This window comes from Chiroxiphia lanceolata, chromosome 22 (assembly GCF_009829145.1).
Source record: "Chiroxiphia lanceolata isolate bChiLan1 chromosome 22, bChiLan1.pri, whole genome shotgun sequence".
Lineage (NCBI taxonomy): Eukaryota > Metazoa > Chordata > Aves > Passeriformes > Pipridae > Chiroxiphia > Chiroxiphia lanceolata.
In genome coordinates, this window is record NC_045658.1 from 4,984,078 (window position 1) to 5,001,663 (window position 17,586).

Here is a 17,586-nt window from a genome sequence, read left to right on the forward strand (position 1 = left end):
ACCTCAGGGCCATGTCCAGCCAGATCTGGATGTCTCCAAGGACAGACACTCCATTATTTATCTAGGCAATCTGTTCTAACATCACCATATAAAACTGTTGGGGGATTTCTTGTTTCTCTGTGTAGTTTTTTTTCCCCTCCAGTGTATAAGTCAGGCCTCCTGTATTTCATTTTCTGTGTAGTGCAGGACACTTATCTGGTGTATCAACTCCTCCAAACTTCATATCATCTGCAAGCTTGGTGATGGTGCCACTCTGCCCCACTATTCAAACCCTTAATGAATAAGATAACCAGTATCAGCCCCAGCATCAATCCCTGGGGTGGGTGGTTGGCCTCTAGCTGGATTTCATGCCACTGATCAGAGCAGGAGCCTGGAAGTTCAGCCAGGAAATTCAGCTGTCAATACACCTGCCTGCTTATCCAGTTTGCAATTCATCAGCTTGTCTTCTGAGGAAGTTCTGGGAGATGGTATCCAAAAAACCTTGACAAAGAGAAGATAAACAGCATGCACTGCTCTCCCCTCATGCACTGAGCCAATCCTCTCAGTGCAGAAGCCCATTAGATTGGTCAGGCATGATTTCCCTCAACAGCCCTGGTACCTGCAGGGCTGTGATCCAGAATTTAAGAGCTGCAATACAAAGGTGGAGGGAAGAGAATGAGGAAAAGGGAAAAATAAGTCTTCAGTTGGTACAGCTTTGTCTAAAGTTCCAGTTTTTCCTCTCAGTGTAAAGGAGACAGAGTCCATGTCTTGTAGAAAACACAAGATCTGTGTTTTAAACAGACCAGTGTTTAAATGTATGGCAGTGTCCAGCTTTATCCATTCTCCAATCTTCACATCAGCTGATTTTCTGCAACACATTCCACTGCCCACTCCCATATATGTTGCTCTCCAAGCTCCTGGGAATTTTCTCCAAAACAAGACTCCAGCCATTTAAGTGTCAAAGTGAAACACTCCTGGCCTTCCTAAGCATGTCAGGGTTAACCTACTCTGCCATCCCTCTGCAGGGGAAGCCAGGTTTAAACTGGCATAAAAAGTCTGCCTGGGGGGAGATTTCTACCTTGTCTATCCACACCTGCCTTCCAGCAGATGAGCCACCAATTTTCCTGCTGCAGAAGCCAGTGGCTGTCACACAATAAGTGAACTGATGAAAAAAGGAAGATTGGGATCTCACAGGCCTTTCAAGGGGAGTAACAGTATAAAAATAAACCCCTGCCTGCTCTCTACTCTCTCCCAAGCCACCCCTTCCTATCTAAGATGTAATTTTAGCAAAGCTGCTGCTTTTGCTCCATCTTGGAAAGCAGAGTCAGAGAGGAGACAGTGCTGGATGCCCACGCTGGGGAGCATCAGCCCCTTGTCAAGATGCATCAAGCAGCCAGCTCTCATTTCCATTGGCAGGGGCTTGGGGAATTCCTGTGCCTCTGGGAATGCACAAATGCTCAGTCTGTGCCTCCTGAACGTGCAGCAGCAATTCAGGGCTGCTGAGGGCTGAGACAAGAGGCAGCAAGGACTTGGTTTCCTTGGTGGAGAAGGGAAATGCTGAGTTACACAGTCACTTCTTACATGAACAGCTTCACAGAATCTACACTCTCAGGCCATGTAGAGCCCAAAACACAGGGTCAGGAACTCCACACACTTGGATTCAGCTGAAACAGTGACAGGGTAGTTTTTCTCCTTCCCATCAAATGGAGCATAACCTATGCTGGGAAGGCTTTTCAGACCCAAATCATGCTCCCCAAGTGCACTCCTGTTTAGCACCAACATACTGATCACATCCTTCCATCCCATGATGGTTTGGATAATGGGCTTAAAATGGATTTTGGGTCATGGCATGGTGTAGAATGGGACTAGTGTCTACTGACTTAGTCACTGCTCAATTTGTGAGCTGGCACAAACAGGTTCATAGTCAAAGCACTATGGCTGGGCATCAGAGTGCAGATTCTCCTCCCAGCATCACCACAGCCACCCTCAGACTTTGGACAGGTCACTTCCCACTTCCTGCCATCTCATCTGCACAGTTGGAATACAATTCCTGCCTGAAGATAGCTTGTGGAGACACTCTAAAGGTTCTAAGAGTGTTCAGCTACCTCTGTGACAGAGAGGAGGAGGGAGCTGGGAAGAGACAAAAGTACAAAGGGAACAGTCCTGAATGCTCCTGGGAACTCCACAGACTATTTGGGGGATCCCTTGCAGGAGACAGACAAGAAGAAGGGAAAGGCTGACAGCTGCAGGGAGATTTGAGAGTTTAACATTGTGACAGTTACAGAAATCATGGGTTATAGAAATTAAGGCACTCATTTACCCTGCCCCCTTCTGTCCCTTGTCACCACACCTGGACAAGCAGAGCCCAGCAGTGCCTCACAAACACACCCAGCAGGATGGGATGTGGTTGGGGGCTGGAGGAAGCTGGGAGGAAGCTCTGAGTGCAGTGTGGGAACATCTGGCTGGGGCCTGACCCTCAGATTAGAGACGAGGTGTCGGGGCAGGACACGAAGAGGGGAGGGAAGGCCCCGAGGGGAAAAAGTTTTACCTTTACAGCACTAAAAAGTAAAAAGCAGAGAGAGAATCCTCACCAGGACCCCAGAGGGGGGATGCCTCTCTCACAAAATCTGGCTGGCAGAGTTTCAAACACGCATGACCAAGGGGAAGGAAGCAGGGGAATGGCAAAGCCACACAGGTCGGGAGGAGGTTTATAAACATCACTGCCTTCCACAGGCTGAGGATGTGGTTTGCAAGGGACATTTACAACAACCCCAAACCACAAAGGCCTCTGCTTCAACAAAACCTGATTAGGAATGAGCCAGGCTGACTCAGGGCTCTTATTATAGAAGCCTCCCTCCCTCCTCCTCCTCCTCAGTGTCCAGCCTCATGCTGACCTCCTGGGGCTCCCTGCATTCCTCACCCCGCCTTGCTCACACTTCTTCAGTGAAATTTGGCTGCAAAACTTCTGTGTTACCTTCTCACAGCAGCCAAACTAGAAAGACTGATGTGGAGAGATGTCAAATGTCTGATACGTGGGAAAGCTGGATGGTCCCTTAATAGCAGTGTTTCACCAAAAATACTCAATTTTGCCAGGTTACGCTCACAGAGATCTTTCTAAATAATTTTTAAATTCCTGAAGGGCTTTTTTCTTCCATTCCCCTTCGTCTGCAGTTAGGAAGAACTCCTTTTTGCTAAGGCATGAACACATCAGCTTAGGGAGTCACTGCAACCAGTTCAACCAGCTGAGCCTCTGAACCTCTTCTTTGGCAACCCCTGTTTCCCACTCCAGCTGCATCAGTGAAACCACCAAGGAACATATTTTTGCACCCAGCTGATCTCAGGTGCAACTAACAGGCCAATAAGAGTTTAATCCTATTTGCCCACCAAACAATACATTGTCTGATGCTGTTTGCCAGGGATTTTAGGGCAGTAAGAGAAGTGGGAAATCTCTGGAGCTGTTGGTGGGTGTAGTGAGTGTGTTTATTAGGCAGAAGGTGTCAGCAGGAAGCAAACTAACCTCCAGGATAAATGGCAACACTGGGATGAAGGTCCTGGTGTTCTCAGACAGCAGGGTAAGGGCACGGATGCAGTGCATGCGCAGAGGGTAGAAACGGTTCGTTGGTACCAGCCTAGAGAGGGGGGGGGAAAAAGAAAGGATATTAGGCCAAGTTTATCCAGGAACTGCACCTGCAGCCTTCAGTGGCACTCAAGAGCCTTTCATGCTCTGCTGAAGAAAGACAGCTTCAGTACTGCACAGCAAACCGAGCTATCCCACAGTGGGAAATAAAACTCACACGTTAAGGGTGTAACAGTAACACACAAATTCCTCCGACCAAAGCACAGGTTTCCCGCAGCTTCTGCTGGGAGAAAGTGCTACAAGAGCTTTGCAGATGAAGTTTTGTCACGGATGCTGTTTAGTCAGGTTCAACACTTTTGGCTCTCGTGCTCCCAGCACAGGGGAAGTGGCAGGAACCAGCAGTGAAATGACCGTCTAAAGCAGCAAGTCTGACCAAGGAAAGAGCTCCCCCAGCACACCAGAGGAGGAAGAGGTTTCCCTTCTCAGGCTTTGTGCCCACAGAGTTCATGCTGACACTTGAACAGTGATCCTCTCAGTGTAGAAGGTCACTGGGGCAGGAGCTGGACTAGCAGTGACCAGCAGGTCTGGAAGGACAGAGTGGGAATGAGTGACCTCCCACAGCCAGATCTGTTCAGCTCTCTCCAGCCCTCCTGAGCTATTCCCACCTCCTTCAGAGAGGCAACTGTACATTTGAACAGCCAGGAATCAGCATGGAGGAGGGGGAAGAAGAGGCCAGACTTACTTTCACCCACATTTCAAATCATTACACACTCAGCTAATTAAGAGTTGAGCCAACTCCCTTTGTCGGGCTGGGACTGAGAAGGATCAGCTCCCCCAGCACCACATAAGCCAGGAGCAGAGGGGAGAATGGAGAGCAACCCCTAAAACACACCAGACCTCACTGCTGTACCACTCTGGAAGCCTCTCACTCTGAATGGCCTGCACTTGGGTGCCTCCAGCATTAACAAGAGTTTTGTTTTATTTTTTTAAAACACAGTTCACAGATGACAGGTTCAAGCTGATAAATGAAGCCCTCCCCTCCCCAAAGGGCTTGCTGAGCAATCCAAGAGAGCACAAAAAAAAAAAATAAAAAAGAGGAAATGCTTGACCAGGCACCATAAATCACCTGCATCTCCCCTCAATCCAAATAGTGAAATAATTATCATTGGATCCATTATAGAAATAAATCTACTTTGCACCCCTGATCTGGCACCACTGGAGATGACGAAAGCCATTCTCAGGAATTAATTGATCGAGGAATAAACCTGTTAAGTGTATAGATTTACTGTAAACCAAGACCATTAATTTTAGAGTGCGTGGCGATGCAACAATCTGCTCAACATCCCAGTGGTGGGATGCACAGGGAGTACAAAACACAGCTGGGTCCCAGCTCTCCTGAGGGAGGTCCAACTGCCTTGTCACTCCAGGGGGATCAAACTGACTCACATTTCATCTCAGTGCAGAGTGCCTCCGATGTCTTTCCATCACTGTGTCTTGGAATGCCTCCTGTACTTCTCCCATGCAGCCAGGACACAGGCTGTGGGGCTGGAACAGCCTAAAACTTCTCAAGGCTTATTTTTGCTTGCTACAGCTCCTTCTGTTACACTCTTGGTGTCCACAGATGAAGCTTTTTTCAACATCAGCCTCTGCCCCACCAGGACAGGACACCAAGGGAAGTTGCTCAGGGACACTAAGGCTGTGCCTGCTTCCCTATGGAGGAAGTTGTACCTGCTTTCTTCCCTGTGTGTGCTGAGAGGTTGGAATTTTAACAGGCACCAAAAATCCTCATTTAACTGTACACCAGGGAGGAAGTTCCTTTTTATAGCTTGGGCTGAGAGCAAGGTAAGAACACAAGCAGATATGGACAGAAAACAAGTTTATGGAAAAGGGATACCAGAAAGGGAGATTCTGCTGCAAAAAAACAACCAAGATCTTGGACAGATGCAAGCACATGGATCAGGAGGAGGAGCTTAGGGACTGAGGAGGCACACAAAAGGCCAGGGTGGCACATGGAGTGATCAGGTCCCTGGGACAGACAGACACAGCCCGTGGTCACTGTCCTTGTGCTGGAGCCAAGCGCCACCTCCCGGTACAAAGGGCAGTGGGGAAGGGGACCCTCCTCCCATCCCTCTGGATAAATCACTACCCCACACCAGGAGCACAAGGGAAAGAAGGTATTCCAGATGATACACAGCATCCTGCCCCATGGAGCCACATCATTCCCACATCTTCTAACCTACTCCATTTTTATCCCAGACACTTGGTCGGCTCAGTAAGGAAACCAGGGTGGGATCTATTTCTACTTTCCTGAGCAGGATGGTTTGGGTTGGAAGGGACCTTAGAGATCATCCAGTTCCACCCCCTGCCATGGGCAGGGACACCTTCCACTAGCCCAGGTTGCTCCAACCTGGCCTTGGACACTTCCAGGGATGGGGCAGCCACAGCTTCTCTGGGCAACCTGTACCAGGGCCTCCCCACCCTCACAGGGAAGGATTCCTTCCTAATCTCTAATCTAAACTTCCTCTCTGCCAGTTTGAAGCCACTCCCCTTTGTCCTGGCATTCCAGGTTCTTGTAAAAAGTCTCCATCTTTCTTGTAGGTTCCCTTCAGGCACTGGAAGGCCACAATTAGGTCACCCCAAACCTCTAAAGCCTTGTCACAGGGTACCTGTAGCTCATGTCAAGCAGCCCTGCCCAACACTGATTCCAACAAAACTGCTCCTCTTGCTGAGACTCACCCAACTCACCTTCCCTTGGCCCCAGATACCTGATTTATCTACCTGGAGAGGTAGAAAACTGCCCAGATTCATCCCCAGGACAACCAGAGCTCCTGAGGAGCAGTGGGAAGCAGCCTGTGGAGGAGGGGGGGATGGGAAGAGGGATGTTTGCATACTCTTAACGATCGTTTAAATCTGCTTATCTTCACCACCACTTGGGAGTTTTTCCAAGAGCAGGCGGGTGGTGTTTTAAAGCTGAGAATCTGGTTAACAGAGCTAACAGGATTTTGGAGATCACCAGAGATTCTGAAATTCCCTCAATGCTCGTTATTAACAGCCCTTGCAAAGCACGGAAATTTCGTGTATGAACTGAGGAAGAAATTCTCAGCAGACACACTAAAAATAACAGCCGAGTCCTAGTTCTTCAAATTCTAACAAAGATGCAGCAAAAATGCATCTTTTAACTGTTTACAGAGCTGGAGGTGAGGTCTTGATTCTGCAGTTAAGATCCTGAAGAAGACAGAATCTTTTCCTTGCCACTATGTACAGTTGGGAAAATAACTGTCCAGGCTATTCAGACTGACACTTCTCTTATACACAGAATTTAGCCTAGGGAAGAATAACCTACACAGCAACTCCCTCACCACCTAAACACGCTCACAACACATCTTTGGCTGCAATGCTTCAATCAAAAGCAGCTCTGACTCAATTCCTTAAAATGCAAGGTTAAATCCAAATCACATAACAGCAACACCCCTCAGCAACTGCTCTGCATCAAGGAATGGACAAATATGGCCAAAAAGAAAAAAAATTCTACTTACTTTATACAGCCAATGATGACCTGTGTCAAAGGATAGATCAAGGGCTCCATGACCTCACTGGGATAGATTGTGCTGAGAACACGACACCAGAAATACAGGCAGTGGATATACTGCCAGTTATAAACAGACTGGAAGTTCTCCTGCAGAAAAGGGAAAAATAAAAGGCACAAGCTCGAAAACGTGGCGTTTTGAGAGGAACTCAACCCTGGTTTCTCCACAAGACTCATTTTATGCAGGACACTGCACTGCTCAGGGAGGAATAACCATCATTGTACTGTCACTCTGAGAGCAGTGGCTGAGCCACCAGCCAGCCAAGTTCAGATGCTGCATTGGCAACGTTATGGTTTGGTAAAAGTGAGTGCCTGAAGGAAATAATGTGAATAAAAGCAGTCTGGAGGTGTTGCTCAACTGTGGCTCCTTTGAGAAGGATGATTTCATGACCCAGCTCGCAGCAGATGGGGGATGTGGCCAAGCACAGGAAATATTCAGCTGTTCACTGTCAAAGCAAAGACCAAATGATCATCCCAGCACTCCCTTCCCTGCTTTTGAAGGCGACACTGCCCAGCACAGCTTCATTTTTTAAAACTGCAGGGTAAAAACGACAGGCAAGCAGAGTTGAGAACAAACTTTCAGCTTTGTTTTTCAGCCAGTCCTTATGGTTACCAGCAAAAACCAAAGCAACAGGCCAGGAGTGTGCCTGACAGCAATGGCACGTTCACCCAGCATTCCAGGCTGGCTCGGTAGCATGGCTAAGAGTGAGTCAAGCCTTGCCCCCTTCAAGATTAAATAAAAGCCCAGAATAGAGCAGGAGTCTTTAAAGGACACCCTTTCCGAAGAGTTCTGCATGTATTCCCCAAAACTGCATGAAGAAGAGAGGAGATAAAACTCAACAAGGTGCCTCAGCTCCCACTTGTGTTTGTTTCAGACTTTGAAGGCCCAGGTCATCTCTTCTGAATGGATAAGGAAGATGCACAAGGCTTGAAACAAGGACAGAAGCCCCCAACTGCAGCCACTGGACCAAACCTTGCAGGGGGGATTAAAGCCAAGCCACAGCTGGACATGGCAGAGCTCTGCCAGCTCTCACCAGGTCACTGAGATGGACCAAAAAGATCTTCTCAGCTTCTCTCACACAAGGACAGACAAGCAATCTGCTCCTGTAATCACCTTCCACAACCATCCACTGCTCCATTTAAATAGGCTTATTGCTTGGATTTGTACATTTTGGCTGTGCTGTTCTCATTTAAAGTTCCACAGCCCTCCCCAGCTGTGAAATCAAGTGGATTTAGTTCTTGTCTGGACCAGAACTAAGGGTGTAAGAAGCCAGTGCAATCCAATTAGGGGATATGCAGCCCAGACTTCATTTATCTCTGCTTATTTATCCCCATGTCTGAACAGCCAGGAGATTTAGCTGGTCACCAATCCTGCCATGTTTGGGGGCAGCTGAACAATTAATCTAGTGGGGTCTGTTTTGCTAAACACGAGTAAAGCCAGGATTAGCAATCTGACTTAGATTTCTGAGGTCAGACTAGAGGTGGCTGAAACCAGGGCTGCTCCCAAAAGGTCTGAGCTGCTTTGTTCAATTAAGTCCTTTAAATAGTGCAGACTTCTCTGGAGAGATGCACACACCAGGGTGGTTCCTAATCTTCTTTACCTTGAGGTTTTGTGACAGAGGCTGCCAAACAGCAGCTTCAGAGTGGAAAAAGGGTGCCCAAGGCACAAGATGGGAAGTGCATCACAAACTCTTGCAGGTGGGGAGAGAAAAGTGACTCCCACCCTGCAGTTCCCAGAATCATGGAATGGTTTGGGTTGGAAAGGACCTTAAAGATCTTCTAGTTACAACACCCTGCTGTGGGCAGGGACACCTTCCACTAGACCAGGTTGCTCCAAGCCCCATCCAATCTGGCCTTGGACACTTCCAGGGATGGGGCAGCCACAGCCTCTCTAAGCAACCTCTGCCAGGGCCTCCCCACCCTCACAGGGAAGGATTCCTACCCAATCTCTAATCTAAACCTCCTCTCTGCAAGTTTGTAACAGTCTCTCCATCTTTCTTATAGGTTCCCTTCAGGTACTGGAAGGCCACAATTAGGTCACTCCAAAGCCTTCTCTCTTCTCTCCTTCCTTGCTGAAATCCTACCACGGGCAACCCCGGAGCTCCAGCAGGTTATGAAACGGGTCTCAGCAAGAGACACCACCAAAAGCCTGGAAGTGATGACTCCAATTTCCCCTCTCCACACATTCCCTGCAGGAGGACACACTCCTTCCACAGCTGAGAGGTAACCCACCTTCTTCTTGATGGTCATGGCGCTGCGCAGGTGGATGGCGAGCTGGCGGATGTAGATGAAGGCGTGCTGGTAGGAGGTGTGGGTGTCCAGGGCGTACATCTCTGTCAGGGTGCGCTGCATGAAGTTGATCATGGGCAGGACGTTGGGAGAGGTGAACCTGGAGTTCTTCACAAAGGCAATGTACATTTGCTGGGCAGGGAAGAGGAGGAGATACGACCACGTAAAAACGCGGCGGAAAACGTTCTTGCGCTGACCCTCCCCACCCAGGCGTGTCCAAACCAGGGGGGAAGTGTCCCTTTTATAAAGAGATATGCAAGAGTAATCATCAAGCCTGCTCCTTCTTTAGGGGGAGACAGGAAACAGTCTGTTTAGCATGGAGCTCCCACCACTGTTTGTCTGCAAGAAGAAATTCTCCCCACGCACGTACGTCCAAACCAGGGGGGAAGCGTTCCTGTTATCAGACAAGTCACTCCAAAAAGCATGTAAAAGCAGTAATCCAGCCTGCTCCTTCTTTAGGAGAGACAGGAAAGAGTCTCTTTAGCACAAAGCTCAGAGATCTCCCCACCACTGTTTGCCTGAAAGAAAAAAAACCACTTGGTTTTCTTTGGAAGAACGCACTCGGGACGGTCTGAGCCATCTGTGCTTATGGCTGGGCCCAGTTCTCTTGCTCAGGTGCCACTGTCACAAAAAACTACACTTGGGAACTTCAGGTGAAAGATCAGAGCAGCTCAGTTGTGTGGCAGCACTTCAGGAGAGCCCTGAAGAATTTGGAAGATGAGTATTCACCCAGTACGTAGATCAGCACCAGGGATCTCCCCTGCTCAGAGTCTCTGTGCCTCCAGCAGGAAGGGCAGCAGCAGGAAGCAGATATCACTCTGACCTAACAGAATTTCTCCCTTGTTTAATTTTCTGGACATAGCCAGCATCATCTAATAGGCTGCATCCCAATGCTTTAATTTTGCACATAACATGAGAAAGAAAAGCTGCAGATTAGAGCCAGTACCAGGCTTACCTTGAGCAAGGGACTCAGGTAAACCTCCTTCTTGTAGCGGCAGAACTTGTTCAGCACAAGGAAGGCCAGGACTCTCACTGTTTCCTCACCTGTGCTCCACAAAGTAATTGTTTGCTGGGATAAAACAGAAAGACAGAGATAAGTGAAGGGACAAAGAGCTCCTTCCTGGTTACACACAGGCCTGAGCTTCTCTCCTGCACACAAAACCAACAGCACTGGCAGCCCTTCTGTCACACTCCAGCTGTGAGACCACAGAAACAGGTTGATGTTTTCATAATAAATAAAGGAAACTGTCCAAAACTAGCACCTCTGAAAAACACATGCACTTATTTGTGTGGCTAAATACTCTCAGCACAGGCACCAGCCTTGGATGTGACTCAATCTCCCACAGATTCACTTGGCCATGGCTGGCCCTGTCAGGAAGAACCTGCTACAGCAGGACCGCGATCATGGCTGATGCCTCCAGAAACCAGTTACCTCATCTGAACTAGTGAACTCCACAGAACATCAGAAATATTTCAGCTGCAGGGCTGAAAAAGCCTCCTCAGAAATCCCCAGAGCAGCACTGAGCAGACTCCTACACCTCCAGCTATGAGGTGTCCCAGCCTCCCACCCCTGTACACCAGTCATCTTTGTCATCAGAGGGTTCCCAGCTTCATTTAAATGTTGCAGTTTTTTCATTTAAACGTCACCCTGTTGCCCTCTTCATCTCTTCCACGCCTCCTTTGTTGTTCTTAATGCTCAGCAGTTGTGACTAAGTTTCTGTAAAAATATTCCACCCCCAGCTCTGGAGAGGGAAATGGTATCACAGCCGTTCCCAGGGCCTGGCACACAGGCAGCAATTACTCCATCTGTGAGGAGGCAGCAGACAGCTTCCCAAAACACCTCCCTGCCACTTAGGAGCAGCTACACAGAGCCACCTCCCACTCACCTCAGGCTAAGATCACCTCATGGCACCTGGGAGGCCTGTGAGAGAAGCAGGAATCCTCTCCAGAACCAAAAGCAGAGCAAGGGAATAGCACAAGAGACTGAACTGTCACGGGATTCCAGCTCAAATACCACAAAAGGCTTGTCTGGAGGGGGGAAAACAATGTACCTCAGATCCAAATGACACATCACAGCACATCCCCTCACCTTGAGAAGGGCACGGGACTGCTTGGGGAAGGATAAATAATAAGGCACTATGGAGTTGACGTGCTGGAGCACCGCTGCACCCACCGAGGCTTCTGTCAAACAGGACAGGAGCTGTGGAGGGAAAACAAAGTAACAATCCCATTTAGCATGCAGTCCACACCACCTCTTCCTTCACCATCAGTATTTTGCTGCTTCCAAGTATTTCTGTGTTACTAAAGGACTGGAAGACCAGGCTTTGCTAGGAAGGAGCTCCAACAAACCCGCAAGAGCTGTCTCAGGAAAGGAGCAGACACAAGGTGGGTTAAAAACTGCCCTGAAAGCACATCAGCCTGGCAAATGTGAGCTCAGCTCATCACATAGAACCTCATTGGTGTGTACTGCAAAACCTAAGTCTACATGAAGTTTAAGGCACCTTGCAGATGACATGACACCAGCACCTCTGTCATCTCACTGCAAATGGTCAAAGATGCCCTCAGCCTACACAAGGCTTGGAAACAAACCACCTGAGGTGATAACATACTGGATTACTGCAGGATTTCTTAAGGGGAAGCTGGAATACTATTAGGTACCAAGAGGTTTATCCCAAGCAAAAGGTAAAACAAGCCATTAGAAAACAGCATCTTTGTACTTCCAGATTGCTCAGCCCAGCTCTCTGGAGCCAAACCCAGAGGTGTTGCAGCTTCTAATGTGAAGACATCCTGAACTCCAAGTCACTTTGAGAGAGGTTCTGCCCGATGCAGTGCCCCTCTGCCTGATGCAGTGCCCCTCTGCCTGCAATCCCAGCTGCTGGGAAGCAGAGGCACATTGTCTACTTTTAATTTTCTTCCTCACTCTCCTCCTTGCACTGCAAAGATTCTGGACTGAGCAGGTCTCCTCTGCAAAGGAGGAGACCACACACCACAAGGAAAGGAAAGGAGATATTGTTGACAAACTACTGGGCCAGAAGAAGCCCTGTGGTGAAGGCTGGCACTGAGGGCTCTCAGAGTCAGCACAGGAGCAGGGATTGCTCCAAGGCACTGCACTGCCAGCTTTTCTTTGTCTACTGCAATCCTCTGCTGCTGGCAGGAGGCACCACGACTCGAGAAAAAAAAAGCTCTACTGATCAAAATGTCCTTTCTGCTAAGTCATTCTCCAGCTTATAGCTAGGAGACACCAGCACTGGTTTTCTCTCCTTGCATCCCCCTCCCTCAGCTTCTGAGCAGTGAGTATTTCAACACTGTTCTTTTAATATTCTAAATTTGGGGATGCATGATGAAGCGATCTTAAAAAAAACCAAACCAACAAACTGGGGGCAGGAGTTTCTTTCAGAAATAATCCATGAATTGTATCTGAAACACCAGACATTAGCTATTCTGGGGATATCCTAGAGGGATGGGACATTAATATATGTCTTATGTGAGGTTATCAACATAACACCTTCTTAGTATTTACCTCAAGAACTGGCAAGGTCATAGTGCCACAAACTGAATTAAGAATGCAGAATTTAGGAGCACAGCACTGCAAGCTACTCTAAAGCCTATTAAATATTAATTTGTCAGACAAATTAAGACAGAAACAAGTGCCAAAATGTTAATCCAACCCTTCTTTACTGGCTCCCTATTTTGACTCAACCATCCTACAGACCTCCAAAGTGTTAATTAGACCAAATGCTTCCACAAGACAGGGAACTGGATGGACACACAAATCTCAGACAGGCAAAAGCCCATCTGCCTCATGCCAAAACATCCCAAACAACAGCCCAGCAATGCACAGACTGACCCCAGGAACAGATTATGATGACATTTCTTACTTGTATGGTACAGCCAAGGTACGCTTTTACGTCCAGTCGCAGTTTGCCCCAGAGTGGGCTGGTGGAAGGGAGAACCATCCTGGAAACGAGCAACAGTTGGGTTCAGCTTTAGAAAACCCACCAAAATAAATCAGATTTCAGCAGCCAAACGAGCAGTGAGTTGAATTCCTTGATACTGCCAGTGAGTAACAACTGCTTACAAAGCACGAACTGAGAGAAGTAAAAATTATGTCACGGGTGAAAAGAAATACTTTTACTCTGTAAAAACTGCCTGGAGCACAGCAGTAGAAAGTTCAATTCAAAGAACTTCCAAGCTTTCCCTGACCCTGCAGTTCCCAAATCCCCTCACACTTACTTTGCTTTCTTCTTTGGGGCCCTGGGAAGCAGCAGCTCCTGCAGGTAGTGGAAGAGGTCCCGGATACAGAAGGACACAAGGGCATTGAACACTGGTTAAAACAAAAGCACTTGTAAATGATTTTCCACATATTCCTGGTTTCTCAGCTAGTGTGGAAAGAGCTCCCCAAGGAACTGAAGCAGTAATTTCCATAGCAGAACTGCTGTGTTTCCTCAAGCTCCAAGAAAACACCAGTTTGCCTTACCCTAGAATTTTTTTATCTGAAGAATAAGATCACAACTGACAGCTTTTGGCACAGGGGCCCTTCTCCAAGCAAACAGAACCAAGCACTGGGAGACCAGAAAAGATCCCACTGCACAGACTCACCACCAGGAAGATAAGCTACTTAAGTGAAATGAAGCCTGTGAAAGGGTAAGTGCTTATCTCCACTCTCTTCCAAGAGCTAAACTGCCCCACAAAAATCATTTCCCTTCCCTCACAGAAGTGCAGTGAACAACTCACCTGCAGTATCAGTCACTTGGAACTTGCTGGGATCACCCTCACTGTCTCCTTTGGTGGTTGCTACAGCTGCTTTATAAGCTTGAGTGATTTCATGGAAGAGCCTTGGTGTCAGATTTCTCTGGGGAAAGAAGGAAAAGGATTGCTGAGGAAAAAAAAGCAACAGATCTGAAACTCTGAAGCACCTGAGTACTGAAATTCATTGTAAGTTCGATGGCAAAAATAGCTCTGATATGAAGAATAAAGGTCAGGACAGTGCTAATAAACACTAGTGGCCTTCACCTCCTCTAAAATTGGCTTTTAATTGCCTGGGGGTTGAGAAGCAATCAATCAGCTGCAAGTAATTATCCAATTGTGATCTTCCCTCCCCTTAGAAGGACAAGCCATTTCACTACTACTCAAAACGTGACCACAAAAGCTCTTGGAGCCTCCAAATGCACAAGGCAAGAGGGTGAAAAATCAGAATTTTATCGTTTTGGCCTCTTCTGAGCCACACGGTTCTCCAGGTTCTCCCTCAGATGGACTTCAAGCACTCCAACCTTGCAGCACAGGAAAAAATTGCACTGGAAAGTCATGGTGAAAAATAAGAGCTCTGGCAGCACGAGGCATAAATCTACTCTGTAGGTTTTTGTGCCTGTAGAAGATCAACTTGTGATTTGTTAATAACATATGTGAAACTGTGTTTAAAGGAGGATACTCAAGAGCTTTGTAGTCCAACTCCCCTGCTCACCTGTGCAGCTTTTTTCCAGTTTTCAACCATTTTCAGGCTCACAGTGATGAAAGAAACTCTCTTCCTTTTGACTTTTTCTTGTTCTTCCTCTTCTTCATCATCTTCATCACTTGCTTCCTAGAGAAGTCATAGCAAGACTGAGAAAAGGTTTGTACACTTCTGGCCCCACCTCTTTTGCTGAGCAGCTGAAGAGGAAGGCAGCCCTGATTTTATCAATGCTGTTATCAGTACTTTGTGTAAGGAAAACATGAAATTAGAGGTATTAAAAAATTAAAACAACAACAAAAAAAAGCTCCTGAAGCTGTGCAGTTTTGCTACATAAATACAATGTCTGATAATGTAAAACATCAAGGAGAAAACACATCACTTGAGGCAAAATTATTATTGGAAAAGATGACATAAAAACAAACAAAAAAATACCCTAGAAAGAAAAGCATTCACTAAAAAGAAAATACACTCTAAGGCTCTGCTCTGACAATCTTTAACAAACTTCTTGTGCTCAGTTCAAACCTCCAGCTGATTTCTGGATTACAACCTGTGAATGACCTTAAAAACTTCACATGAAAGTAATTGAATTAATTGATTCCAGCACTCCAAAACATGCCCTGGTACCTCCAGTGTATCAGGGGGTCTGTGCAGTGGCTCCTCCTCATCAGAACTGTCGGAGGCATCAAAATCCAGCAACGAGCGATCGTTTTCCTCCAAAAACTTGTAGAACTCAGGATCTCTGTCCTTCAGCCTGGAGAGCTGATCCTTGTGTTCAGATGCCTTTCCTTTCTTCCTGGGGGATAAGGATTAACATTAATTAGCATTTATTCACCGCTCAGACTTTACTGATGTATATTTATTAACTTTATTCACTGCTGATGTTGTAAGGAAAACAAGCAGCCCCTGGTCACTGAGGCACAGCTGAGGCTGATTTCAGTGGTGATGATTTATCAGGGCTGTGGCCACAGTTCTGTGCCTTGTTTAACACCTGGAGGACCTTGCAAAAGGTTCTTTTCATTAAGCATTAAGAAATCTTGATAGTGAAACATCAGGCTATATCTGTATAGTGACATGAAAACACCTTGAAAAGCCAAAACAAATATGTTTCTCAGCTTGTCAGAATTACTCTCAGGAGCTTCTGTAAAGAACACTGAAAGCTGTACCACCAGAAAAACCTGATAATGAAAGCTCAGTAAAATTTGTTACACTCAAGAATTTGTTTTGTTACACTCAAAAATTTGTTTTCTAATAATGATTATGAGTGCCTAAGAACTATTTCATCATTTTCTATCTTGCAGATGGTCCAGTCTCTCTCAGTGAGAGTAAGCAGACACAAACTGAGGAAAAACAAAGCAAGTTTTGCCTGATTCCAATTATAACCTGTAAAAGACTAAAAGCACCCAGGACCCTTTCTCCACTGCAGTTACTGACTTGACACAGGCACAATAAAAAATCCAACTGTCCTGTACCCTGTGATCTCACTGAGGTGTTGAGCAGCACCTTTTCAGACCCCTCTGACCCAGCTGATAATGAAACTATAGCATCTACTGCAGAGGCTCCAACGAATCCAACCATTTAGGTTGGAAAAGCCCTCCCAGCCCACGGAGCCCATCCTGTGCTCCATCCCCACCCTGTCCCCCAGCCCAGAGCACTGAGTGCCACGGCCAATCCTTCCCTGGACACCTCAAGGGATGGGGACTCCACCACCTCCCTGGGCAGCCCCTTCCAAGGCCTGACCACCCTTCCCATCGGGAAATTCCTCCTGATAACCAGCCTGACCCAGCCTGGCACAGCTTGAAGCTGTTCCCTCTCATCCTGTCTCTTTTTCCCTAGGAGCAGAGCCCGACCCCCCCGGCTGCCCCCTCCTGTCAGGGAGCTGCGGAGAGCAAAAAGGTCCCCCTTGAGCCTCTTTTTCTCCAGGCTGAGCCCCTCCAGCTCCCTCACGGTGCATCCCCATCCCTCACCTGCCCGGCTGCGCCTGCGGCTCCTTCCCCTCCTTCCCGCTCGGCCTCCGCCGCCTCGCAGGCCCCTTGGCGGGCTTCTCCTCCTCCTCTTCCTCCCAGCCGCCGTCAGGCTCCGACTCCGAGCCGGCAGCGAGGACCTCGTCCAGGCTCAGCTCCGCCAGGCTCCTGGGGGGGGGGGGGGGGGGGAGAAAGAGGAGTGAGTGTGAGGGCGAGCTCAGCGCGGGGGCGGGCGAGCCCTCTCACCGCGGGCCGAGGAGCCGTTCCCCGGAGGTGCCCCCGGTAGGACCCGCCCGCCCTTGGCCGCCCCCAGGCCGGTTCAGGTCCGTGCCGGTGCCTCCCTCACCTCCTGCCGGGGGCCGCCATTGCCGCCTCCGCCACGCGGCCGCCACTTCCGCTCCCGGCGTGCCGCGCGCGCAGACCACGCCCAGTACACGCAAACCACGCCCCGTTACTGCCTTAACCGCGCCCCCTCCCGCCTTGGCTCCGCCCCCTCCCCGCCGATCCCGCCCGTTCCCGGCCTGGATCGGGAATATCGTGTCCGGCTGGACCAGGAAAGCGATTTTTCCTCTGTGCTGGGCACACACCTCGAGTGCTCTGCCCAGTTCTGGGCCCCCTCAGTTCAATGAGGGGCTGGAGCGTGTCCAGAGACGGGAAGGGTCTGGAGCACCAGGAGCGGCTGAGGGAGCTGGGGGGACTCAGCCTGGAGAAAAGGAGGCTCAGGGGGGACCTTCTCGCTCTCTGC

General features: G+C 48.4%; 1 protein-coding gene across 2 annotated transcripts in view; it reads right to left on the reverse strand.

Annotated features, from left to right (window-relative positions):
* The window catches only part of NOC2L (NOC2 like nucleolar associated transcriptional repressor), a 42,928-nt gene extending 25,687 nt beyond the window's left edge, over nt 1-17,241 (reverse strand). For both annotated transcript variants that reach the window (XR_004360641.1, XM_032708866.1), the window contains exons 1-12: nt 17,188-17,241; nt 16,845-17,009; nt 15,505-15,673; nt 14,893-15,009; nt 14,166-14,283; nt 13,665-13,755; nt 13,310-13,388; nt 11,521-11,631; nt 10,387-10,500; nt 9,375-9,563; nt 7,093-7,232; nt 3,497-3,608 (exon numbers count right to left, since the gene is read on the reverse strand). Coding sequence is in view for 1 of the 2 variants with exons in the window: in XM_032708866.1 (XP_032564757.1) it covers nt 3,497-3,608; nt 7,093-7,232; nt 9,375-9,563; nt 10,387-10,500; nt 11,521-11,631; nt 13,310-13,388; nt 13,665-13,755; nt 14,166-14,283; nt 14,893-15,009; nt 15,505-15,673; nt 16,845-17,009; nt 17,188-17,207 (1,425 nt within the window). In the remaining variant the exon portion in view is untranslated. The remainder of the gene's footprint in view (nt 1-3,496; nt 3,609-7,092; nt 7,233-9,374; nt 9,564-10,386; nt 10,501-11,520; nt 11,632-13,309; nt 13,389-13,664; nt 13,756-14,165; nt 14,284-14,892; nt 15,010-15,504; nt 15,674-16,844; nt 17,010-17,187) is intronic.
* Nucleotides 17,242-17,586: the final 345 nt, after the last annotated feature.